This window comes from Enhydra lutris, unplaced genomic scaffold (assembly GCF_002288905.1).
Source record: "Enhydra lutris kenyoni isolate GAN:26980312 unplaced genomic scaffold, ASM228890v2 scaffoldscaffold20, whole genome shotgun sequence".
NCBI lineage: Eukaryota > Metazoa > Chordata > Mammalia > Carnivora > Mustelidae > Enhydra > Enhydra lutris.
In genome coordinates, this window is record NW_019154104.1 from 13,931,302 (window position 1) to 13,958,954 (window position 27,653).

General features: G+C 36.2%; 1 protein-coding gene across 3 annotated transcripts in view; it reads left to right on the forward strand.

The window, feature by feature from the left end:
• The window catches only part of LOC111148569 (centrosomal protein 128), a 395,466-nt gene that overhangs the window by 297,739 nt on the left and 70,074 nt on the right, over positions 1-27,653 (forward strand). For all 3 annotated transcript variants that reach the window (XM_022505239.1, XM_022505241.1, XM_022505240.1), the window contains one exon: positions 24,837-24,886. In XM_022505239.1, coding sequence (XP_022360947.1) covers positions 24,837-24,886 — 50 coding nt within the window. The remainder of the gene's footprint in view (positions 1-24,836; positions 24,887-27,653) is intronic.

The following is a 27,653-nucleotide window of genomic DNA, read 5'->3' on the forward strand; positions in this document are numbered from 1 at the left end:
AGTTTTAAGAATTGTTATTATATTTTGGGTAACAGTCCTCTATCAGATGTATCTTTGACAGATATTTTCTCCCAGTCTTTGGCTTGTCTTGATGTCTATCACAGAGAAGAAGTTTTTAACTTTAATGAAGTCCATCTTATCCTTGCCTTTTTCATGGGTCCTGTCTTTGGTATTGTATCTAAAAAACCATCACCTTGCCTAAAATCATCTAGATTTTCTATTTTATCTTCTAGGAATTTCATAGTTTTGCATTTTACATATAGGTCTTCGATCCATTTTGAGTTAATTTTTGTGAAGGATGTAAGGTCTGTGTCTAGATTCTACTTTTTTTGCATAAGGAAGCCCAGTTGTTCAAGCACTATTGCTGAAGAAACTATCTTTTCTCCATTTTATTGTCATTGTTCCTTTGTCAAAGATGAGTTGACTATATTTATGAGGGTTATTTCTCAGCTTAATATTTTACTGATCTATTCTTATACCATACTGTCTTAATTACTATAGCTCTATAGTAAATCTCAAAGTCAGGCAGCATCAGTCTTCCCATGTTCTTTTCCTTCAATATTGTGTTGGCTATTCTGAATCTTTTGTTTCTTCATAGAAACTTTAGAATCAGTTTGTCAAAACCCACAAAGTAAATCCTAATGCTGGGATTTTGATTAGGATTTCACAATCTGTAGATCAGGTTGTGAAGAACTGACCTCTTGACCATTTGAGTCTTCCTATCTGTGAACATGGAGTATTTCTCCAATTATCCAGTTTTCCTTTGAGTTTATTTGTCAGAGTTTTATCGTTTTCCTCAAATAGATCTTGTATACATCTTTCATTAGATTTATAACTAAGTATTTCATTTTGGGGAGGCTAACGTAAATAGCATTATGTTTTAAATTTCAAATTCTACTTGTTCATTGATGGTATTTAGGAAAGCAGTTGACCTTTGTATAATAATCTTGTATCCTACAAACATGGCTATAGTTATTAGTTCCAGGAAATAGTTTTTGTTTTTGTTTTTCTTGTCTCTTCTTTCAGATTTTCTATATATACAATCTTGTCATCTGTGAACAAAGACAGTTTTATTCCTTCTTTCCAAATCTGCATACCTTTTATTTCTTTTTCTTGCATTCTTGCATTTGCAAGGTTCCAGAACAATGTTGAAAAGGAATAGAGAAGGGACATCCTGAGTGGGAAAGCTTCAGGTTTCTCAACATTAAGTATGATATTAGCTATTATTTTTTTGTGAGTCAGGTTGAGAAAGTTTTCCTTCTATTCCTAGTTTACTGAGAATTTTATCATGAATAGGTATTAGATTTTGTCAAGTGCTTTTTAAAGCTATTGATATGGTCATGTGATTCTTTTTTAATCTGTTGATGTGATGGCTTACATTAGTTGATTTTAAATGTTAAAATAGCTAAATGTTAAATGTTAACATTAAAAGCTAAATAGTTAAATGTTAAACTAGCCTTACATATCTAGTATGAATCCCACTTGGTTATGGAGTATAAATATTTTTAGACGTTGTTGGATTTGTTTTCTGAATACTTTGTTGGGAGTTTTTGCATCTATGTTCATAAGAGATATTGTTCTATAGTTTTCTTGAAATATATTTGCCTACCCTGGGCATTTGGGTAATTCTGGTCTCATATTATGTGTTAGGAAGTACTCCTTCTATTTTTATCCTCTGAAAGAGATTGTAGGAAGTTGGTATTTCTTCTTTATAATTAAGTTTACCTGTGAACTCATCTGGGCCTGGTGCTTTCTGTATGGCGCAGGGCAAGAGGGGGAGTATTCATTATTGGTTCAATTTCTTTAATAGATATAGACATTCGTATTGTCTATTTTTTTTTAATTTTTTTTATTTATTTGTTTGACAGATTACAAGTAGGCAGAGAGGCAGGCAGAGAGAGAGAGAGGAGGAAGCAGGCTCCCTGATGCGGGGCTCGATCCCAGGACCCTGGGACCATGACCTGAGCCGAAGGTAGAGGCTTTAACCCACTGAACCACCCAGGTGCCCCCATATTGTCTATTCTTGTGTGAGTTTGGGCAGATTGTATCTTTTAAGGAATTGGTCTGTTTCACCTAGGTTCTCAAATTTGTTGGGCATAGAACTATTCCTGGTATTTCTCTATTATTCTTTTAATTTTCATGGGATCTGTTGTGATGCCCCCTTTTTCATTTCCAATATTAGTAATTTGTGCCCTCTCTTTTTTTTCTTAGTTAACCTGCCTAGAGGCTTGTCAATTTAATTGATCTTTATTGAGAATCAGCTTTAGGTTTTATTGATTTTCTCTATTGAGTCCCTGTTTTCAATTTCATTGATATCTGCTCTGTTTCCTATTATTTCTTTTCTTTGGATTTAATTTTTCTTTTTCTAGATTTCTAAGTGGAAAGTTAGGTTATTGATTTTTTTTATTGTTCTTTTTTCTTAATACATGCATTCAATACCATAAATTTCCCTATAAGCGAGACTTTCATTATTTTCACTTAGTTCAAAATATTTCTTAATTTCTCTTCATTTCTCCCTTGACCCATGTGTTATTTAGAAGTGTGTTGTTTTATACCTACATATTGGGGATTTTCAAGTTATTTTTCTGTTTTTGATTTCTAGTTTAATTGCATTGTGGTCTGAGAGCAAACACTGTGTGTTCTATTTTTTTTTTAATTAAAATATAATGTATTATTTGTTTAAGGGGTACAGGTCTGTGATTCATCAGTCTTATGCAACACCCAGCACTCACCACAACACATACCCTCCCTAGTGTCCATCACCCAGTCACTTCATCTTCCCCTCCCCTCTAGCAACCCTCAGTTTGTTTCCTAAGATTAAGATTCTCCTATGGTTTGTCTCCCTCTCTGGTTTCATCTTGTTTCATTTTTTTCCCTCTCTTCTCCTTTGATCCTCTGCTTTGTTTCTTAAATTCCACATATCAGTGATGTTCTGTTCTTTTAAACTTGCTAAGGTATCTTTTATGGCCTAGATATGGTTCATCTTGGTGTATGTTCTGTGTTAGCTTGAGAAGATTATGTATTCTGCTGTTGTTAGACAAAGTAGTCTATAGGTGTTGATTATATCCAGTTCTTTGGTGGTGTTGAAGTCAACTACATCCTTTTCTGATTTTCTGCATGCTGGATCTGTCCACTTTTTATAGAGGGTTTTTTGAGGTCTTCAGCTGTTATAGTGGATGTAACATCTATTTATCTTTGTAGTTCTATCAGTATTTGCTTCATGTACTTCGATGCTCTGCTGTTGGGTACAAATGTTAATGATTATTATATTGTCTATAATGATTATCATATCTTCTTGGAAAATGATTATTATATCTTCTTGGAAAATATCTTCATCATTATATAATATCATTCTTTATTCCCAATAACTTTCCTTGCTTTGAAGTCTACTCCATCTGAAATTAATATAACTATTCTTAAATCTTTTTTTTTTTTTAAGATTTTATTTATTTATTTGACAGAGAGAGAAATTACAAGTAGGCAGAGAGGCAGGCAGAGAGGGGGGAAGCAGCCTCTGGGCTCGATCCCAAGACCCTGAGATCATGACCTGAGCTGAAGGCAGAGGCTTACCCAACTGAGCCACCCAGGTGCCCCTATTCCTAAGTCTTTTGATTACTGTTAGCATGGTTTATTTTTGTCCGTCAATTACTTGGAATCTATATGTGTCTTTATATTTGAAGGAGATTCCTTGTAAGTAGCATATAGTTGGGTGACAATGTTTTTTGATGTGCTCTAAAAATCTCTGCATGTGTTTAGACTATTGACATTCAAACTGACTTGATATAATCAGATTAATACCTACCATATTTGTTAAGTTTTCTATTTTTTGCTCCTGTTTTTTGTTCCTAGTTTTTCTTCCACTCTTTTTCTGCCTTTTGTAGTTTTTAGTATTTTATATTATTGTATTTTCTCTCTTTCTCAGTATATTAGTTATACTTCTTTCTTTTTTTCTTTTTTATAGTGTTTGCCCTAGAGTTTGTAATGTATATTTACAACTAATACAAGTTCACTTTCAAATAACACTATACCGTCTCACTGATAGTATAAGTACTTATAATCACAAAATAATCCTAATTTTCCCCTTCCCATCTTTTATGTCATTATTATCATGTATTTCATGTATTTGTAAGCATTCATGAACATAGATATAGGTACATGCATATGCATACACACATAAGATACATAACCATATGTAATTTAATACATTGTTGCTAGTATCATTTTGAACAAACTGTTATCTTTTAGATTATTTAAGAGTAAAAAAATAAAAATTTCTATTTTACAGTCACTTATACCTTCAGTCTTTTTTCTTTAGGTAGGTCATCAAACTTTTCACTGTAAACTTTTTTTTTCAGCTGTTTTACTTTTTTTTTTTTTTTTTTTTCATACATTTAAACTTAAGAAAAAAAAAAAAGATCAATACTTGTGCCCTCTTTTGGTCCAAAAAATATGAGTCCAGGTGTTTCCTACTTGTTGCCTTCTTTCCAAAGGGACTGATTTCTCCAAAGGATGGAGTGTTGTGCTATTTTTGCCTGGTGTTTACATTGAGGTTAACTCTGTTGGTTACAGTGTACTGGTAATGACACCAATGACATGGGTTTTATTTCCATGTGGTTCAGTTAACTTTGGTTTTCCACTGCCACAGACTGCTCCCATAATTATGTCTAAAATGTGTCCTTGGCCCAAGGGAGACCTGATGAAGCAAAGTGCAAATCCATCACCATGTGGGAAAATGGACAGCTAAGTGCTCACCCAGCTCATGGGGGAAGGGCAATGACTGAGGGGTACTATCATAGTGAAATCTCTAAGTTCACATCTTAAATATGTATTATTTACACTGTAGAGTTCAAGATATGTGATTTAATGTTTTGGTTTTAAAAGTCAATTACAGGCAAGGAAGTTCAGTTTATAGGCAAATCTTGAAATATTAACCAAGGTTTCATTTTGAAAAAAAAAAAAAAAATGAGTCATGCCTAGCCCTTTCCAATTACATAATATTTACTTATCCAAATGCTTTACCAAGTTTAAAATATCTCAGCTGTATATTTGAAATTACATATAACAAATATTTGATTATGTAGTTTGTTGAAAATGAAGACTCTAATGTCGAAATTTGTGATCTTAGTCTATGCAGTATCATAGTATATCTCCAATATTCTCAGGTCATGGTTCAGCAAGCTCTCAAATCTCAAAAACCAGAATACTTTAGTTTTTAACACAAACTTATAAGGTATCTCCATTAGTCAATATTCGTTAAGTATTGACTAGGTTCCAGGTACTGTGTTGAATAAATGCAAAGAGATACTTTGCAGTCCCCAAAGAGCCCCTCATGCAATGAGGGAGGAGGTACAGATAAATAAGGAGACCATTATTATTTTTTAAAAAAGAGTGTGAAAGTGGTATGTGAAATCAAAGAACAGGGTAGTGACTGTGAGAGCAATTACAAAGCATATCTAATCCTAAAAGGACAAGTAAGAGTTAGCCAGGATAAATGGGGTAGATAAGGCAGTCTATGCAGAAAAAACAAACTTGGACTTAGAAGTTGAAGGGAGCACACTACATTTTAGATCTGCAAAGAGTTTAGTATGATTAGAATTCAGAATATGAAAAGGGATGGTGAAAAATAAGACTGGAAAATTAAACCACTTCAATTCATAAAGGGGTTGTGGATGATAGTCTGAAAGCATAGGGAAGTGACTAAGATATTTTAAGCAATGTTAGGTTGGTGTTGGAGGAAAATGAAGATGTGAAGTGAGATGTAATTTGTGTTTGTAAAATTCAATTTTGCGTTAGTAGGAAGGCTAGAATTAGAGTCATTAATTCAACCAGTATTTGCTGAGTACCCTTTTTGTGCCTGGCACTGCTCTAAACTGCACTAAGATACTTAGTGACCTGAACAAACAAACTCCATGTTTTTACAGCACTGATATTCTGGTGGAGGGTGGAGGGTGGAGGGGGAAAGACAGTTAACAGTTAAGAGATATACATATAATATTCTCTATGTTAGAGAGGACTAAGAAGAAATCAAAGCAGGGTAAGTTGGAAGGGACGGAGGTGTGTACTGTTGTAGATCTTTTAGCTCAGGGAAGTCCTTTCCAATATGAGCAGAGACCTGAATGGGAAGTTTGTTCTAGGTGGAAGAATTGGTCTTGGCGAAGACCCTAAGGCAGAATAAATGGCATATACAAGAGCAGAGAAGCAAGTAGGACTGGATCTGAGACTGTAGGGAGGAGAGCTGTCATAGAGCAGAGAGAGAGCCAGTGGACATATTGAAAGAATGATTGCATATGTGAGGACAGGACTTAAAAAATGAGATCTACTTTCGGAGAAGGGGGAAATGTTCCAGGAATAGCAGTCCTTCCCATGTATCTTTTGCTGTTGTCTCTCTATCTCCTTCCTCCTCCTCTTTCTCTAATTTTGTACTATTTTGCTTATCCTGTAACTGGTCATATTTATTATGCAATTTCAGTCTTTTCTTAATATATAGTTTTCTTTATAGCACCTCTTTATTTTGAAAATGAGCTACATGTGTTCATATTTAGATGTAGCCTTTGATGTTAATAATATGTATATCAGTATCTAAACAAGGTAAGAGTATAGGGAGTAATGATAGCAAAAACAAATATAAGTACTGTTTTAGATATTTTTAGATCAAGAGAGTCCTCTCTGATAAGATGGCATTTGAGCAGAGAACATACACATGCATATGTGTATATGTATATATGTGTGTATGTCTGTGTATTACATAAATGTATGTACATAATAACATGGTGTTCAAGAGCCAGGTTCTTCTGGTCTCTATATATATTCACATAGGAAAGTGCTGAGAAAAGAGGTCATTGTGTGAGAATAGAACTCTTGAATCTGTTACAAACTTGTAGACTTGCCTAAACCTTATGGATTGGACTGCAAGTATAGTACATCTATTTCTGAAACAAAGAGAACAGTTTCTACTTTAGGGAATCTAAACAATGAGCATTTTCCTTTCCTTTCCCTGTTTTGTAAGCCTAAACTCCCTCTAGCCTGTCAGTTATGATTATATGTACAGTTCCCAGCAACGCAAATAGGAGAAGCTGCTGATGGAAGTCAGAATTTTAAAGAGACTTCCAGAAGTATGGTAGCAACATGAAATTGATTCAGTCCGTTTGCTGGTGGAGTTCACAGAGCCTGGATTCTTTGAATATATCTACAAGTCACCACCGACTAATTTGGGATCCACATCTTTTGCATTTTCTGGTCCTGTTTTTCAGTCAAAATGCTGTAGATCTAGAAGCAAAAAAAGACAAAATGCCTCTGTCACTGTTTCATGATCAGCCCTAATGGGAAAAGAAAAGTTAATTAAAATCTATGAAAATGAATCGAGTAACCTTTAAAGATAGGCAGTACAATGTGGCCAACGTAATATGACAATTTGTTAATGGACTAGGCAGTTGTAATCAGTTTTAAAATAACCTGAAGCTTTTTTTATGTTGAACAAAAGTTACTAATTAAAGGAAGCAGTGACCTGTATGTGAGATTATCCATGAAAACTATTTGCCATCTGAATATAGCATCAAAAGAAAACACTCGCTTAAGATTTTTCTTTTCATGGTATAAACTTACATTGGGGACTCTTTTGGTTTACTCTTTATCTTTTTTATTACCAGTTGAGTATTTTTTAATCCCTTCTATTTAAATGAGACACATATTTTAAATTCTCATTAATAGTAAAGGACTAAAACCACTAACATACGAATCCTACCCATTCATGACCTGGGTTGAGGTGCTCAAGTGCCCTGTAGAAGGTCTAATGCCTGTCAAATGCCTTTGAAGACATTCTTGGTCTTTTTGTTTTTTGTTTTATTTGTCTTGACACTGACAAGGAAAGAAACTGATCTGGCAAATGAAAATATTTGTGTTATATAATCTTCATTTTTTTAAAAATCCACTTTGTGCTCTTTTTCTACTTCCATCTGAAACAGTTGATTTAATTTGTTTATTGGAAATTAAAAAAAGACTCTGAATAAGAAGATATAGAAGAATTATTGTAATTGTGAGGATTTGAAGAACAAAAAGGGAAGATTTGTAATTATCTAAAGTGTATTTTCCCTGGGCATAAAAGAAAACAGATAGATATTAGAGGTAAATGAGAATGAATTTATCACATGTTCATTATCTATACACAGTCCTAACAGTATGAATAATTACTTAAACTAAGTGAAGAATCTGTTTGGGTTTCTAAAAAGTTTTGGGGAGATGATTGTCATCCATATTAATTATGAACAATTATTACTCATACGGATCAAGCCACTCAACTAAGAAACAACAACTAAGATGTAGAGACCATGAAGCAATTTACCAAAGTACTTAGAGTCTCAGTGCTGGAGGGATCTTTGCAATAACCTAGGTTACTCCCTTTATTTTACTGATGTAATCACTGTGGCCAAGGAAGATTAAGTGGTCATTCTTATAACTCTGCTAACTAATAGCAGGGGAAGAACTAGGACCCGGATCTCCTGATTGTCATTCTAGTATTTGCCACCATAGTGACTAAACCATACCTTTTTTGAATGGGTTTGTAGAAACTTGGCTGTGAACTTGAACATTGTTGATTGGCTTTTGATGGGTTTTGCCATTATTATTTTAATTGCCAAGTTATCCCAATTACAAATACGACCAGATTCTTCTGACTTTTGCCAGAGGATAAACTACTTTTAGGATAGGAAATCCCAACTGTTTCAGAATTATTAGAAGGGGATAAAATATAGAATAATAATATAAACTGTAATGAAGTAAATAGTTATCACTTAAAAACAGCTATAACTAAAGAATAGTTATTTTGAAATGCTGATTGTACTTCCCTATTTTATATCATCTGGTTTGTCATCTGATGTTCCTATCTTGAGGGGTATATAGTAACTCTGTGATGTTTCTACATCAGCCCAAGATAGTGAGCTCTTGACTTCTCCAGCTTTCCAGATGTCATGGTATAGAGTATGTGGTATATACATGATATATAGTATGTGATATATCATGGTATATAGATTTGAAGACTAGAGTACAGCAAAGTAGGAGTAAATATTTCTTCTCTTTTCCCTTCTTACTCTATGAATGTTTGTAAGAACATCAGTTTTTTTTTTTAGAAAAAAAAATTTTTTTTTAAAGATTTTATTTATTTATTTGACAGAGATCACAAGTAGGCAGAGAAGCAGGCAGAGAAGCAGACAGAGAGAGAGAGAGGAGGAAGCAGGCTCTCCGCTGAGCAGAGAGCCCGATGCGGGGCTCGATCCCAGGACCCTGGGATCATGACCTGAGCCGAACACAGAGGCTTAACCCACTGAGCCACCCAGATGCCCCAGAACATCAGTTTTTATTGTTATCTTAAGAAACCATTTACTCAGTAAATATTTCTTTAGCTTATGCAATATTCTGAGCTTAAGCTCCTGAACATGGTACTTATCAAAGAGTTTGATTTTGATGACAGATCCAAATTTATAACAATTAACTACAATAGAATAAATAATAAAAGAAAGTACTCTGGGAACACGGAAGCTGAAGCAGTATTTCTAGGAATATGAGTGGTGTTTGGTCATTGGATGGCTTGTGAAAGTCAACAGAGGATATTTGTTAAGTTGGGATTTGAAAAATGGTTAGATGTTTTCTAATTTGTGAAGTTCAGGAAGAATATTATAGATAATGTAAGGAGGTATTGAAGGGATGACAAAAGATAATGGTCTTGGAAGTAAACTGTGGAGGGATCCTTTATAAATAATGTACTAAAGAGTTTGGACTTTATCTCAGCATGGAAAATACTAGACCTCTATATTTTACTATTCCCCTATAGTCGTATATCCATGGAAGACATCAAAACTGAACTTAAGAGCTTCTTTCACTGAGCTCAGGCATACCCTAGAATAGTTGACCGAATACTCTAGGAAGTCATGACCAATCAGTCACTTATGGCAGCACAGATAGAATCCAACACTGTAAGTAGTTTATAGCCCCAGAACACCTTTGAACAAAGAGTGACATAAGCATATCTGTTTTAGAATCATTACTCAGGGCAGTCAAGGGGAAATGTTGAATGATACAACACTGGGAGTAGAGAACACAGCCAAGACACTATTGTAGTATTTCAGATGAGAATTTTAGAACACGTTTTTGAAATGGAATTATGGAACTTGAAGGTATCACTGCTCTTCTCAAAGTTTTAGTAACAACTCCCCCCCCACCTTAACATCTTTTTGGGATTGAGTAAAAACTATATAGTTTATTTCACAGCATTCTACTATATAGATTCCCATAAATTCAGACAAACAAAGGACTTAATTTCTAGTTTACAAGATATGAGAGGGGAGGGAATAATATTGTAGAGTCTCTGTCTTTAGAATAGAATACAGTATCCGGGAAAATACTGATGGTCTTTATCCTATCAATGTGCGGTTTGCCTAATTATTTTCTGTCTTGCAGAAGCAGGACTCTCTAATCATCAACACAATTTATATTCATAGTTAATAATTATTATTGTGATATCTTTGTAGCAGTGTGATGAAATAATGATAATTACTAATAATTAAAGAAGTCATGTGCACTATTTCATATAATCATTCAACAGTTACATAATGTTGGCATTTTTGTCCCCATTTTAGAGTGAAGGAAAGAGGAGTAGATGGGTAAGATTATATATCCAAGTGACTCTGACACCGAAGCTCATGCTTTGTGTTCCTCAGCATGTCCAATGTTTTATTTTTATTTTTTCTTTCTTTCATTTTAGTATAGTAGTACAGTAGAAATATAGGAAAGAGAAGATGGGTGTGTCAACTAGGGCAGTTGCAGTGAGGTTGGACAGGAAAGGGCAGATTTTGAAGTACTGACCTCAAAAAGTTATAATTAATTATCTCTAATATCCATTATCTCTTATTTTGTCTAAAGCCATTATGATTTTTAAATTGAAATTCCAGTTAGTTAGCATACAATGTAATAGTTTCAAATGGACAATATAGTGATTCAGCACTTCCATAGATGACCTGGTGCTCATCACAAGTGTACTCCTTAATCCCCATCACTTATTTCACCCATTCCCCCATGCATCTCCCTTCTGGGAACCATCAGTTTATTCTCTGTAGTTAAGAATATGCTTCTTGGTTTGCTTCCCTCTCTTTTTTTCCCCTTTGCTTGTTTGTTTTGTTTCTTAAATTCCACATAGGAGGGAAAATCATATGGTATTTGTCTTTCTATGACTGACTTATTTTGTTTAGCATAGTACTCTCTAGCTCCAACCATATCATTGCAAAGGACAAAATTTCATTGTTTTCTATGGCTGAGTAATATTCCATTGTGTGTATGTATACACACACACACACACACACACACACTCTCTCTCTCTCTCTCTCTCTCTCTCTGTCTCTGTCTCTCTCTCTCTCTGTCTCTAGATCTTTATCCATTCATCTATTAGTGTACACTTGGGCTGCTTCCATAAATTTGGCTATTGTAAATAATAATAATGCTGCGGTAAACATGGGGTCCCATACTATCTTTCTGAATTAGCATTTTCATATTTGTTGGGTAAATACCCAATAATAGAATTTCCGGATCATGTGGTGGTTCTATTTTTAATTTTTTGAGGGACCTCCATATTACTTCCCACCATGGCTGCCCCAGTTTATATTCCCACCAACAGTGCCTAAGGGTTCCTTTTTCTCCACATCCTTCTCAGCCCTTGTTGTTTCTTGTGGGTTTTTTTTTTTTGTTTTTTTTTTTTTTGTCATTCTGACAGGTGTAAGATACATCATTGTGGTTTTGATTTGTATTTTCCTGATAATCAGTCATGTTGAGCATCTGTTCATGTGTCTATTGGCCATCTGGATGTCTTCTTTGGAAAACTGTCTCTTCATATCTTCCATCCATCTTTTAACTGGATTATTTGTTTTTGGGTGTTCTTTATATATTTATATATAAGTTCTTTTTATGTTGTATACTAGCCCTTTATCAGATATGTAATTTGCAGATATCCTCTCCTATTCCCTAGGTTGTTTCTTAGTTTTGTTGACTGTTTCCTACACTGCGCAGGAGCTTTTTATTTTGATGAAGCTCAAGCACTTTATTTTTGCTTTCTTTCCCTTGCCTCCAGGTACATATTTAGAAAGAAGTTGCTATAGCCAATGTTAAAGAAATTACTGCCTTTGGTCTCTTTTAGGAATTTTATGGTGTCAAGTCTCACAGCTACATCTTTAATCCATTTTGAATTTATTTTTGTGTATGGTATAAGAAAGTGTCCCAGTTTCATTCTTTTGCATTTTGCTGTCCAGTATTCCCAACGTCATTTGTTAAAGAGACTGCCTTTTTCTCATTAGATATTCTTACCTGCTTTGTTGAGGATTAATTGACCATATAATTGTGAGTTCATTTTTGGGTTTTCTATTCTGGTCCATTGATCTGTGTGTACTTTTGTGCCAGCACCATACTGTGTTGATTACTACAGCTTTGTAATATAACTTGAAGTCTGGAGCTGTTATGCCTCCAGCTTTGCTTTTCTTTTTCAAGGTTACTTTGGCTATTTGGGGTCTTTGTGGTCCATACAAATTTTAGAATTGTTTGTTCTAGCTCTGTGAAAAATGCTGTGGGTACTTTGGTAGGGATTGCATTGAATGTATAGATTGTTTTGGGTAATATAGACATTTTAAAAAAATTTTTCTTTATTTGAGAGTGAGAAAGAGAGAGCATGAGAGGGGGAGGACCAGAGGAAGAAGCAAACTCCCCACTGAGCAGGGAGCCCTATGCAGGACTCCATCCTGGGAGTCCAAGATCATGGCCTGAGCCAAAGACAGTTGCTTAGCTGACTGAGCCACCCAGATGCCCATAATTTAGACATTTTAACAATATTTGTTCTCCCAGTCCAGGAACATGGAATGTTCTATGTCTTCATTTCATATACCATTTCTTTCATCAGTGTTTTATAGTTTTCAGAGTATGGGTCTTTTACTTCTTTGGGTAAGTGTATTCATTGGTATCTTAATTGTTTTGGGGGCAATTTTAAATAGGATTGATTCCTTAATTTCTCATTCCACTGATTCAATACTGGTGTAATTTCTGTATGTTGATTTTTTATCCTGTGACTTCACTGAATTTGTTTATCAGTTTTAGCAGTTTTATGGTAGACTCTTTTGAGTTTTCTATATAGAGTATTATGTCATCTGCTAAGAGTGAAAATTTTAGTTCCTTGCTAATTTGGGTGACTTTTGTTTATGTTGTCTGATAACTGTGACTTTGACTTTCAGTACTATGTTAAATAACAGTAGTTTCATTGAAATTTTTATTTTGAGGATAATTTTCTATTCACATGGAGTTGTGAGACTATCTAGAAATCCTATAGGGGTGCCTGGGTAGCTCAGTGGGTTAAGCCTCTGCCTTCAGCTCAGGTCACGATCTCAGGGTCCTGGGATCAAGCCCTGCATCCAGCTCTCTGCTTAATGGGGAGCCTGCTTCCCCCTCTCTCTCTCTGCCTATTTGTGATCTCTCTGTGAAATAAATAAATAAAATCTTTTAAAAAGAGAGAGAGAGAGCCTATAATATGTAAAGGTCCCCTTACCCATTTTCTCCCAATAGAAATATCTTGCAAAACTGTTGTATAATAGCACAACCAGGGTACTGACATTGATAGTCAAGATACAGAACATTTTCATGCACATGAAGATCCCTCATGTTGCCTGTTTGTAGCCAAACTGACTTCCCTTTCACCCTGACTCCATCCTTAACTCCTGGCAACCACTAATCAATCTGTTTTCCATTTTCTGTAATTGGGCTCTCTATCTGTTCATTTAATCTCTGTATATATTCCTCCACAAAGACCACACAGTCTTGATTACTATAACTGTATAATAAACCTAGAAATTGAATAGACTGATTTTTCCCAGTTTACTCATCTTTTTAAAAACTCTTTTAGCTACTGTAGTTGCATTTTCTTTTCATAAAGAATTTCTGATTTGTATACCTTTTATTTCTTTGTTTTGTTGCATTAGAAAGGTCTTCCCAAACAATGATGAATAAGAATTGTGAGAAAGAGCTTTCTTACCATATTTCTGATATTAAAGGGAAAACATTCCCTCTTTCGTCTTTAACGTTAAGTATAATATTATTTGTAGGGTTTTTGTAGGTGCTCTTTATTGGGTTGAGAAAATTCCCTTGTATTTTTTTTTCTGATTTTCTTTTTTTTTTTCTTGAATGTGTTATGAATTTTGTCAGGTAGATTTTTATGCATCAGTTGATATGATCATGTGATTTTTCTTCTTTACTCTGTTAAAATGATGGATTATATTAACTGATTTTTGAACATTGAGCCAATCCTGAGAATAAACCCAATTTAGTCATGAAATATAATTCTTTTTATATGTTGTTAAATTCTGTTTGCTAATATTTCTTATGGATTTCTGCATCTTTACTTAGGAGGGAGCTATAATTTTTTTTATCTTTTTTTAACTGTATATTTTTGGTAGTGAGCATGATACTGGCTTGATAAAATGAATTGGGAAGTATTCCCTCTTTTTCTGTTTTCTGAAGAGATTGTGTAAAATTGGTGCTGATTCTTTTTTAAACATTTGGCATAATTCACCAGTGAAAACTTCTGCCATGGATATTTCTCTTCTGGGAGTTTTACACCTACAAATCCAATTTCTTTAATACTTACAGGCTATTCAAATTATGTATTTTATATTGGGTAAGTTATGCTTTTTAAAGAAGTGGTTCATTTCATCCATGTTCTCACATTTATATATGAAGAGTTTCTCATAGTCTTCCCTTATTATCCTTTTGATATCTATAGGATTTGTAGTGATTTCCCCTGTTTCATTCCTGATATTGGTAATTTCCCCCACCACTTTCTGTCTCAATATTTCTTTCTCTTTTTGGTCAATCTTGCTAAAGATTTGTCGGTTTTCCTGAGCTATGTAAGGAACCAGCTCTATACTTTATTAGTTTTTTTTTTTTTCCTATTGCTTTTCTGTTCTTAACTTCATTGATTTCTGTTATTTCCTATTTCCTTCCTTCTGCTGCTTGAGATTTATTACATTCTTTTTTTAGGTTCTTGAGTTATAGAGTATTCCTAAGACCTTTATTCTAATGCATGCATTAAGTGCTATAGATTGACCTCTTAGCACTGCTTTGGCTGTATCCTATAATCGTTTTATTCAGTTCATGATATATATTTTTTAATCTCCCTTAAGACAGTCTCTTTGTCCCATAGATTATTTAATATTGTTTAGTTGCCAATGTTTAGAGATTTTCCTGTTATACTTATGCTTAAATATAGCTTTGATATGTGCTTCTATATATTCTTGATGATTTTCTGTCTAGTTGTATAATCACTTGCTGAGAGAAGGATGTTGAATTCTCTAATTTTGAATTTTTCTGTTTTCTCTTTCAGTTTTATCAGTTTTTTCATCACCTTTTTTTTTGCAAATTTGTTATTTAGTATATACACATATAGGATTATTATGTAAATTAGCTCTTATTACCATTATATAATGTCCTTTTCTGTTTCCATTAATTTTCTTTACTCTGAAGTCTACTTTGTCTCATATTGATATATCATTCCTGATTTTTTTCATTAATGTTTGCATGGCATAATCTTTCTCATTTTTTACTCTCATCCTGCCAAATTAGTATATTTGAAATGAGTTTCTTATAGATAGCATATCATCCATGGATCATGTCATAGATTAATGGCAGAGAGGTCATTCAAATCTGGCAATTTCTGTCTCTTAATTGGTGTATTTAGACCATTTTCATATAAGGTAGTTATTGATATGTTAGGACTTAAGTCTTCCATCTTTGCTTATTTTCTGTATTTTTTATTTCTCTGCTTTTTCTCCCCACCCTTATTGTTGGTTATTTAGCAGGTGGGTTTTGTTTGTTTGTTGTTTGTTTTTTGTTTTTTTAGAATCCCATTTTATCAATTGTGTTTTTAGTGCATCTCTTTGTGTAGTTCTTTTAGTGGTTGCTCTACGCATTACATTGTACATATATAGCCATCAAAGTCTACTGGCATTGTCATTTTACCAGTTTAAAGTATAACAAATTTCTTTCTTCATATTCTTTTGCCCTGGCTGGCTTAGTCGGCATAGCATGCAACTCTTGATTTCAGGGTCGGGGGTTAAAGCCTCATGTTGGACAGACAGCCTACTTAAAAAAATAAATAAATCTAAAAATATATAATATAAATATTTCCTTTAGATGCATTAGAACCATGTCAGATAGTGTTCAATTTTTTGTTTCAACATCAAACATAATTTTAAAAATCAATAGGAGAAGGAAATTGTTGGATTTATGTGTATTTTCTATTACTGTGTTCTTTCTTCATTTCTTAAGATTCCCTTTTTGTTAATTAGTTCTTCTCTCTCTCTCTCTCTCTCTCTTTTTTTTGATAACTACCATAGTCACTGTTTTAACATAGGTCTGATAACAACTCACTTTAATTTTTCTTCCTGAGAATGTCTCAATTTCACCTTCAATCTTGAAGGATATTTTCACTGCTTGTAGGATTCTGAGTTGTTGGTTCTTTTCTTCCAGCATTTAAAAAATGTGTTATGACCTGTATGGTTTCTAATGAGAAATTCACTAACATTCTAATTGTTTTCCCCCGTAACTGAAGTATATTTTCTCTCTCACTGCTTTCAAGATTTACTCTTGATAATTTGGTTTCCAGAACTTTGTGATATTTAGAGTAGATGTAGAGTAGACCTAGGATTCTGAAATGCCCAGCTGAGTAGTTGGTGCATCAAGAAACCAGCACAAACTTTTTTAACTTCCATAAACAGGAGATGTTTGAAGAACAAGTCATAAACCTAGGATTTCTGTAAACCCAAAATTACATACTTACTTCTTGCACCCTATGAGTCTAGACCCAAAATGGGGTCTAAGATAAGCTGCCTTCCAGCCTAAGGAATTTATATAAAAGCCAAGCTTTCTGTTAAGTGAACACAATTTAGAGGTAGTATATGCAGAAAGAAGCATGATTTTATGGCTAGATATGAACATATGAAACTTATTCTTGGAGTGGTGTTTACAATTCATTATAAACTTCTCTTCCTTATTTTGCTAATTGTGACATATAGCCCCATTGAACAAAACAGTTTAGAACAGTGACTTATTTATTAAAGAATATGTTCTTACTTTCTCTGCTTGTGTTGCTAATACAAATGATAAAAGTCTGAAGAGGTGGCGGAGTCAGAACGTTTTGTTCTACATCTTGGTGTTTCTCCAAACCAGCACCAAGAATGAGATGGAATCAGGTAGATTATTGTGTTGTTTTCTATAGGGTAGCAGTTTTTTGAAGAAGAGGTTTTAAATCTCTATAGTAGTCAAGATGGAAAGTTTCACCAGAAATGAATGGATATCAAATAAAACATGAATACCTGTATTTGGATGTTTTACCACATACCCAAGACAGACAGTGGATTGTAAACCTTTCATTTATTGGACTGTTTGGGCTCCATCTGTAGACCAGTATGTTGTTTCAGCGTCTGAGACAAACCACAGAGGGTAGCCATACTTTTTGAATGTTGTTCTTCATTTTAATCTGTGTGTTTTCTGTGGTCAGTCCTGAGAAAACTCTTAACTCATCGTGGTATATCCAGATATGTACCAGTGGGTGGCAGTAGGTATGGCAGAGTTCTAAATAATGTAGCTACCAATCATAGATGGAGTCTAAAAGTAGTATACTTGAGGGCTTTTTTTTTTTTTTTTGCTTTTTTTTTTAAATGTAACTGATCATTTTTCACACATTTTTCTGACTTTAGCAGGCATACTGAAGGGTAATTTTTAAAATAATAATAACAGCTAATGTATATATCATTTTTACTATGTATCAGACACAATTTTAAGTGTTTTACATATATTTTAAAATAACACATTTGATTATTTTCAAGGTATTTTGGCTAATATACAATTATATTATTATTCACTTAAAGTATTTACCTATACTAGTATAACAGAACAGAAAAAGAAATTTGCTTATAAATATTATATTAAGCAGAGGAACTATTCAGCTGCCAGCCATTCACTTACACAGATTTTTGTTGTTTTATTTTGTGAGATATACTGTACATTGTGTGATGCATACACTTTGCCAAAAACGACTGCCTTTTCAAATGTTCTACGTATTTGCTTTCCATCAAAGCCACATGTTTTGATGTCTTCTCCCAGGTTTGAGGAATTTCATTTTGCAGAGCAATTAACTATAGGTCTTCTCACAGATTGTTGGTATGCAAATTGCTTTAGGAAAGTTTTCTTTCAGTTTGGGGAGGCATTGGACGATGTGTAAGCATTTATGATAGAGTTTGGAATGATATGTCATTTCAATACATCTTGAAAAGCAAAGGAGGAGAGTCAGTTTTTCAGGAGAAAAATTGCTGGACTCTGATTCAGTTTAGAAGCTCTGGGTTCAGGTTCATGCACATCTGTTCACTAGCTGTGTGACACGGACAGAGGCTTTTGCCTTTTGGGAACTTCTCATCTATAAACTGTGATGAAGTTGGATTAGATCAGTGGTTTCCAATCAGCATAATTTGGAGCTTTATAGCTCCACTGTGGCACCACAGGGGGTGATGCCAGGTTAGGAACAGAGCCCCAGCAGGCTGGCCCCCAGGTCCTCCCTTCTGCTTTCACCTGAGAAGCTTCCTTTCAGCTATTTAAATTACAGTATTTATTTATATACTGTATACACTTGAAAGTGTATATGATTTATTCATAAGACAAAATTCTACTTGTTTAAAAAAAAAGATTGAAAACCCTTGGATGAGGTTATATTAATGGTTCTAATAACTAGGAAGCCAAAAAAGAAAAAAGATAAATTGGTCCTGGTCCTTAGCATGTAGCCAGTGTCTCTAGTATACAACTATGGGAGGCTAGGTCCATTATTTATGACCTCTGAAGGGTTGTAAGGTACTCTTTGATTTGATTAACTTTATTTTACCACAACTGCACCCCACAGAGACCAATGACAAGGATGTACTTTTTTTTTTTTTAAAGATTTTATTTATTTATTTGACAGACAGAGATCACAAGCAGGCAGAGAGAGAGGGAGAAGCAGGCTCCCCATCAAGCAGAGAGCCCAATGCGGGGCTCGATCCCAGGACCCTGAGATCGTGACCTGAGCTGAAGGCAGAGGCTTTAACCTACTGAGCCACCCAGGGGCCCACAGACTTACTTTTTAAAAAGCTTACATTCTTTTGAGAATTTACACTACCTATTGTTTTAGGTAAATGGCAGGACACAGAGTAATACTGAATAGGAGCACTGATTACTAAGTGAGGTATAGGAGCCAGAAGTTAAATGCTTTTCTCTGTAATCATTAATTTGCCATATTCTGTTGTCAGTGCTCCTCTGTCCAGTGCTGCAATTATACCTGTTGCTGTGTCTGAAACCCTTGTTTCTGTAACTTTCTGTCCATGACCAGCTGGGTGGAGATATTTTATAGTAAAGGTTAAGGGAGAAAATCTACTCGTTTCTAAACTTGATCTCCAACCTTTCTGTCAAGGGTCAAGTTGCTAGAGAGATGGGTTGCTCATGTACAGCTTGACATGATTCTCCTTTTAAAAGCAAATAAACAAACAAACTATCTGTTCCTCGGCTACCAGGAACCAGAATCAACATAAAAAAGTGTCAAACCTCCTTAAACAGCCAGACCACTAGTTGCAAAAACTGTGAAGAAAGTAGTACAAAACCATCTTAGCCAAAAACGTGGTCATGATATATTATCCTGAATGTGCCAGAGAAATGCAAAGTGGAACAAAGTAAAACAACACAACTGGATTTTCCCATTCTCATCCATAATAGCCTGTATTTTTTAAATGGTATTTTTTACTCTAATAACTATATGTCCTAATGAGTTAGTATCAGCTCATTTAAAGAGTTGGAACCGGTCCAAGGAAAACAGGCAGGACTGCTGCCCTTTTCACCAAAAAAAAAAAAAAAAAAAAGGAAAAAGAAAGAAAAATCTTTCATTAACTCATGTTGATGGAAGCACATTTAGCCACAGCAATTTGCGAGGCAGTTGAATTGCTGTTTGTATTGAACAGCAAACTGGAGAATAATAAAGCAAAACAGGAACATGCCAGTGGTGAGCAAGGGAACACGGCAGCCCTTCCACTTTTTCCGTGCTGATCATTCGTTCTAAAGCCGGTAAGACCAAACAACAAACAAGATTGCTCGTTATAACGAGATGCACTAATCATACTCTGTTGTCCCGGCCTCTATCACTGCAGCTGTCCAGAGGCCTCACCTATATTCTCTGCTCTTGTGGTTGCAGCGAAGTAGTTGCTTCTCAGCAAAGCCTGGTGGCCATATTTTACCAGTACAGCTTAATAACCCTGTTCATCATCCCAAATGCATGTATTCGAACAAGGGACCTAACAAGTGAACAAATGCATAGAGCAGTGATGTAGAGGAGGAGACAATTTGGGGGATCCATGTTAAGCAGCAAAGGTAGAGAGGTTAGTAGTTAGGGAGGATATGGATATGAAGACATCGGAGCCCTGATTGTTGACATCAGAGAACTCCTGAAGGAAATCAGAGGAATACAAACATGTGCATTTTTAAAAATAATAGTATTAAGGAAGGTACAATTAAGTAAAGGAGGTTACAAATGAGAGCAGGACGTGATATATATGGCAGGAAGATTGCCCTAGGAGTGCAAGGAGAGCAAAGCTCTAGCTGGGGCTTTAGACTAACTAAGGAATCTCAAGCAAATCATTTGCCTTCTTTGAGCCTCATGTCTTGATTTATTGTAGAATGAAGTGCTCACTGTAAAATAGAACATTCTTGTCAATTCTGAGCTCTCCAAGTTTCCAAATAAAGATAAGAAAGCTCAATACAGTTGGACTACCAGCGACTTTTAAAACTGACAGCAATCCAACTAAACCTAATTTAAGTACTAGCAAGAAGGAAAGCAAGGGAGGAAAGGAAGAGAAAGATGGAGAGAAAAAAGAAAGGAAGGAAACTAGGGAGAGAAGAAGAGATGGAGGGAGGGAAAGAAGAGAGTTAGAAATTCAAGAGTTATGTGGGCTTCAGGCAAAGGTCAGTCTTGTCCTCAGCCCTCCTCTGTCTCTTGGCTCTGCTTTCTTCTTCACCAGCTTTGCTGTTGTACATGTGCCTTTGGCATAGTAGAAAATACAGCCTGGAAAGAACCAGGCTAATATAAGCTTGTGGCTTCAGAAGGGGAATCTACCAATTTTTGCCTGTGTGTACAGGGTTGAGTCCCCGTGTTGTTAGCAGGACAGTCTGGACCTACTCTGGGCTTGAGTTGAGGCCTCGCTGGAGTGGGCAGCTCCTGCTTGCAGGGTTAGGTAGTAAGCATTGGCACCTCGTGGTTCGTACAGGTGCCTATGTGTATCTAGGCTGAGGGCTGGGGGAAGGGAAATGATGCCCATCAACTCTTTTCTTCTTAGAGAAGTTGCCCAATGATCCCTGACCCTCCAGTTCACTCTCTGACATTAATAAACAGATCTCTTTCCCGTATATCCAGGAATTTTTCCGACTGGTGCTTCTGGGCTGTAGCGCCACAAGGCCCTTCGTTGTGCTATCTCTTTAAGGGTAGAGACTCTGTTTCCTCTCACCTTCCTGGTTCTCCCAGAGCCCAGGGTGATTATTTTTAAAGTTCCAGGTGTTAAGTGCCACTGATTGTAAGAACTTCTGAAATTGTGCGCCTCTAGTTTTCGAAGTCAAATGTCACAGGGATTTCTTCTCCCCTGTGCGGGCTCCCTATGCCTGGGGTGCCTGCTGTGAGGGTCTGTTTCTTTCCCCTCTTTGTGACCAAGTTGTCCCTCCCTCCTGAGGACAGTCTGAGGGTCTATTTAGCTCCCAACAGCATCTCTGTGCTTCTTATCCTCTTCCACGTGGCCTCTTCTCTACATTTAGCTGTGAAACGTCTGGTCTACCAGTCTTTGAATCATCTTCTGGGTTATTTACACTGATGTGGGCCTTATCTAGCGGTAGCCGTGGGATGAGGTGAGCTTAGAGTTCTCCGACTCTACCATCCTTCCCAAAAGTCTAGAAGTTCTATATTTGAAATGCCAGTTATAGTTTTTTTGTTTTTTTGTTTTTTTTTTTTTTTTTGTTCAGTTGTCGAAAATTAAGCATTCCAATTGGTACTAGCCTTTTTGGAAAAACAGCATAACCTCTATATATTTAGAGAAATTGAGAACATAAGTTTTAAATTGCAGTAATTCTATGAAATTCTGAGGATAACTGAACATCTTTACCTTTATACATCTTTACATTTATAATCTTATTAAATCTGTGAGTTGAGTTTGATTGTACAAGAGATGTAGTACCCATTATTTATCTGCTATGTTTTAGCAAAGGTGTTTGGTGTTTGATGTACCAAGTGGAGTTCGGAGGAACAAGATCAGTTTTCTTTGATGGTTAGTGGACCCTACTATCCATCACTCCCAAGTCCAGTGTACAATTAAATGATGTAATTCAGTACAGGGGGCCTGGCTCAGAGAACCTTCTAATATCCAGAAGTAGTGAATCAAAATGGCCATGTTCACATAGGGACACAGTAGTGATCTTACATCTTGTGACTATTCAAGAGAGTTGTGCCAAAGACACAATTTACTGAAACTGTTGTTTTTAGCCTGTCTGATGCCTATTCCTTCTTCTTTTAACAGTTCCCTGGTCTTTCATTTAGAAACTATCCTTTCTATTCTTCATCTAATCCTTTTGGGGTTATCAGTGGAAGTGCTCCATCCTTTCCGCTAGCCAGTCAGCAGGCAAGAGATCTAAGCTAGGCTCATGAGCATTTCTCTTTCTGGAATTTCACCCAGAGTGGAGTGACACAAAGACTAGAGGCAACCAGGATAAAATGCCTATTAGTTCATGATACTTACATCCCTACTGTCCCAGATCTCTACGAGTCTCTATAGAGTCTGGCACCTCTTTTCCCATGCATCTGTTAGTTACTCTTATGTCCCTCTAATAAATTCTGAATGCTTCATGTACAGTTAACAAATGGTTGCTGTAAGTTAGCAAGTGCTGGGTACCAAAGCATCCCCAATTCCATGTATACAGGTCCTGATTCTGTGAGTTGGGATTGGCCCTGGGCTCACTGAGCAGTTTGGTATCCCTTGAGCTCCCCTTCTGAGTCATCCATAATCATCCTCAAGCCAGTTAACAGCTGTGCTTCTGGGCATTTGCTAGCTGCCAGTTAAGGCAAACTGCAGGGTGTCATAGGTGGGAAGAGTCCCGGGCCCTTGTCATCCAACAGGTTGTCCTTGCCTTGTTCTTTGGTGGTGAGAGAGTTCCAAGTGGGAAAGTGAAATGCACAAGGCCTCTTGAACTCTCAGTGCAGTTGGGCACAGATTCTGCTGTAGTCTGTTTAGCCAGTCAAGTCAGGAGGCTGGGCCAGAGGTAACATGTAGAAAGTAGATGAGTGTGACCTCCTCAAGGCGGCAGCTGCAGTGTCACAGTGCATATGAGTAAGGATTCAGGGGGAGGAATTTTTGAAGGCACTGAAACAATCTGCCACCCCCAAGTTGGTGTCTGTGTAGCTAAAGAACCTGCTATGCCACCAAAGACCCCTTCTAAAATGCAGCCTAATGCCTTGACTTTCTCCTCTCACTTTATAGGCCTTACCCTCATTAGGGGAGGTTTGGGAGCCAAAGTCCACCCCTCTATGGGATATGGATCAAAAATCACCTGTCCTCCTGAATCCCAGTACATCGTGTCTTGAGGGGGTGGTATGTGACTCTTCTGTGGCTGAATTAGCCATGCAGGCTCCCCATCAGTCCTACCATCTGCCAGCTCTCCTAAGTTCCAGCGTATTGCCTGTTCACTTATGACCTATAGCCGCGTGCCTTGGCTACTCACCATAGTATTGCTTCCTGCTGTATGTAGTAGAGCACTTGCTAAAAACATTTGCATTTGCCTTCCTGAGATATATATTGAATTTCTATAAGTTATATTTTCCTTTTATGCAGCACAGCCTCTTGGTGAGCTCCATCAATCACAGAGCAAGGCAAATGCTCATATTAATGTGCACTGCTGTAGGTGTTTCTTGCCTGTTTTCATCCAACTTCTGACTCAGCCCAGCCCTCTTTAGGTTTGTGAGATCTAATAAGATCATAGCACAGGGTGTATAGCTGCAGGCAGAAAATTCTGCTTTTGCCAAATATATTTTCCTTTATAGCAAGTTTGTAAATTAATGTAGGGCATCGAGATACCATGGCTATATGCCTGCATTTAGACAGAACTCTCTTCAGTTGACTACCTTTGCTTCTAGCCGCTAATTTCTCTGAGATGCTAAGCTTTATTGCTTCCCACCTTCTCAGTGTGAAATGATAATTAATATGCCTTTACAGTGAAGGTGATGTTCTACTTCCATTAATAACACCCATTATTCCAGGATGTTTTAATTTGGTTATAAAAATGGACTCTGGAGGTGGAGTTTGGCTTGGGAGCTTATTTTAAGAGCAAATGGTTTGTTTCTAATTTTTCATTAAAGAGAAAAGGAAGTTTTTTTTTTTAAAGAACATTTTGTATTACTTCAGAGTTATATAAACAGTGGGCCAAATTCCTAAAATATTGATATGATTTTGGATTTGTAAATTAGTTGGCCTTCTTCTCTGGTACCTCCACCAGAGTCCAGACCTCCCAGGGCTTCTCAGCTAGCTCAGGATTGGCAGAGTCCAGATCTCTGTCCTATCTCCTCCGTTAGGATCAGAGGGCATTTCTTTGACATTCCTTTTCACACTTAAACATTAAATTCACTTTCCAGGCAACAGTTTTTACACGCTCCTGACTAAATTGAGTTTGATACTAAGAGGCAATGTTATCTTGATGGGCATTTTGCTTTCTTCTTATAGATCTCCTGGAGGAGACCCACAGAAAAGATGAAGAAATGGAATCTCTGCAGGTAAATTCTCCAACAGAATTTTATCCTTGGGATAAAAACATTTGTTTTTACCCTGTTAGCCTTTATTGTTACCACATTCAGACCACTGACAAATGGAGTGAAAAACATGTCAGAATGTTAAAGCCCAAGTTAGAATTTGCTTCCTTTTAAAAGTGTGTGAGGATATTTATAATCTCCTAAAGTAGGAGGCCAAGTCAGCCCCTGTGCTACTCTTGAAAGGAAGCTTTATTCCTTGGTATAGCTTAATAGGAACCGCAGCGTTGAGAAATGAAAGCAACATCTTTGCAAAGTCATTTCCCCAAAAAACAGGGCTGATGAATGAGGATGAATTCATGGAATCTGCATTTCAAGTGAAAGTCAAGAGAATTCTGGCTCCATGAATGTCATCTACCGATGACCAACCAAGAATATTAACACATACATGGAGCTTAAGACTTTACCTTGTATGCCTCTTAATTCACTGTGGATCTATACACAGTTCTTGGACTGGAAAATTGTGTTTGAAAGATTACTCTAGAATTTTAAATGACAGTTCCATAGTACGAGCAAGTGATGTTAACTTGGCATCTGACAGTGGTAGTTCTCTCTTCCTTTTACATTGGGCTTGCAGATGGGTAGCTCAGGTGTCTATCTTTATTAAGGGAAACATAATCAGTTATACTCACATGACAGAACCAGTTCACTTAACGTCACGCTGGGGATTAAGAACAGTAAATACTTTGGACATTTAGAGTTCTTCCTGGGCGTGGAAGCTACAAGGCAGGATTGGAGAGTGATATAATGAGCTGGCTTGAATGCTTTAGAGGTAGAGGTTTTTGCTTCTGGCAAATGAAGGACAGGTCAAGCGAAGCCCAAAGAATGAGAGAAATGTTCTATAATTGGGGATTCTTCTATTTAATGGTGTATTTGTTAAAAGAAAATTATATTATTGATCTAAAAATGAAGAAGAAGATAGTTCTATATCCCTAATAAAAGTGGCATGTATTGGCCACAGTTCTGTACAGATTGGATTTATTTAATAGCTTGAGCTATAGTCAGGTTAAAAAGAAACAGCCCTGGTTGGTCCTCTCTGGGGCTAGGAAAAATTTCAAGTGTATAGTCACTGTGTCTATGTCTGAGAAATTAATATCAGAATCAGGAAAAGCAAAGCTTCCATGTATACCAAATGTATATATTGAAAAGGTAATAAAGTCTTTCAGAAGCACTTTGATTATGCATTATATTTGCCAGAATAACACATGTAAACAAATTTATTGAGTAGATAGTACATATATGGTCTTTTGAAATGACAGCACCAACCTTTTTGAGTTTACTTCTCTCACAATACAAATGTTGGAACCAGTAATCCTGTTAAATTTAATAGCCTCTCTTGCTTCTCAAATATTTATTAAGAACTGGCAGCATTTCCTACCAAAATGTCCAGCGAGTGCAATAGAATGCACCAGCCAACTAACTGTGGGCACTGATAGATGTAGAGTATCCGGTATGATGTCCAACAGCAGGAAAGTTCAATGCTGGCACTTTGTAGTGACAATTAGTGCCTAATAGTCTATTAAGAACAAAGAAACTGACACCTCTGAGAGTACACAAGAGTGCAGAGACACAGCACAGAAAACCTCTCATTTTAACACTAGAGGAAAATTCATTGAAAAGACCTATATTCCTGAATTTCTGTATTCATATTATAAATATCACAGGTGATAGTTTTGAGAAGACTATCAAAGTATTTAACTTGAGGGGCTCCTGGGTGGCTCAATCTTTAGGCGTTTGCCTTCAGCTCAGAGCATGATCTCGGGGTCCTGGCATCAAGCCCCGCGTCAGGCTCCCTGCTCAGTGGGGGGACTGCTTCTCCCTCTCCCTCTGCCTGCTGCTCCCCCTGCTTGTGCTCTCTCTCTTTCCCTCTGTCAAATAAATAAAATCTTTAAAAAAAAAACAAAAAACGGTATTTAGGTTGAAATCCTACAATCACACAGTAGAACTTCAAGGAGTGAAAGACAAAAAACAGTTTTAAAAATATGATAGCAAAAGATTGGAAATTGATGACTTTGAATTTTAATAATGGCTCTGCTTCTGGGCAACTTTGAGTACCTCAATTAACTTTGCTGTGCCTATTTTCTCATCTTAATATAAAATCATAAAACTGTCTTCCAGAAGTGTTTAGTGTGGATTAGATTATCCTTAGAGGGAGAGCTAAATATTTAATTCCAATTTACAATGTTAACAAATCCCCATGTATCCAAATTGGAGTCAGTTTTATTTACTCATTATCATCATATAATTATGTATAACAGACATTCTGTATTTAATGTCATCCTCCTTGAGGATAGGGGGTGTTTATCTCTATACCCTTTCCAGCTTTCTTCAAGTAAAAGATGTTTCACATACTCATTGAACAAATACTTGTTGAGCACCATTTCTGGGCAAGGCACTAACCGTACTGAGTGCTAGGGATACAAAGGCAAGCATCCTGCCCTGGGAAGGTATCTGTTATATAATAATAAATATTATTAGAGGGGATTAGATGTTAGAGGGGATGTGCAAGTCACTGTGGGAACATATAATAAGAACAGCTGCCTTTATTTGGTGGAGATATAAGATAAGTTGGTGGAAGCATAGGAGGTTGAAGGTGATGGGTAGGGTCAGATGGGGTAGAGTGGCAAACCGAGTAGATTTCCCAAAGGAAGCCGATATTGAAATGATAACTAGGAATTAACCCTGGCAAGTTTGGAGTAAAAATAAGTTGTAGGCAGGGTGAAGGAGACAGGAA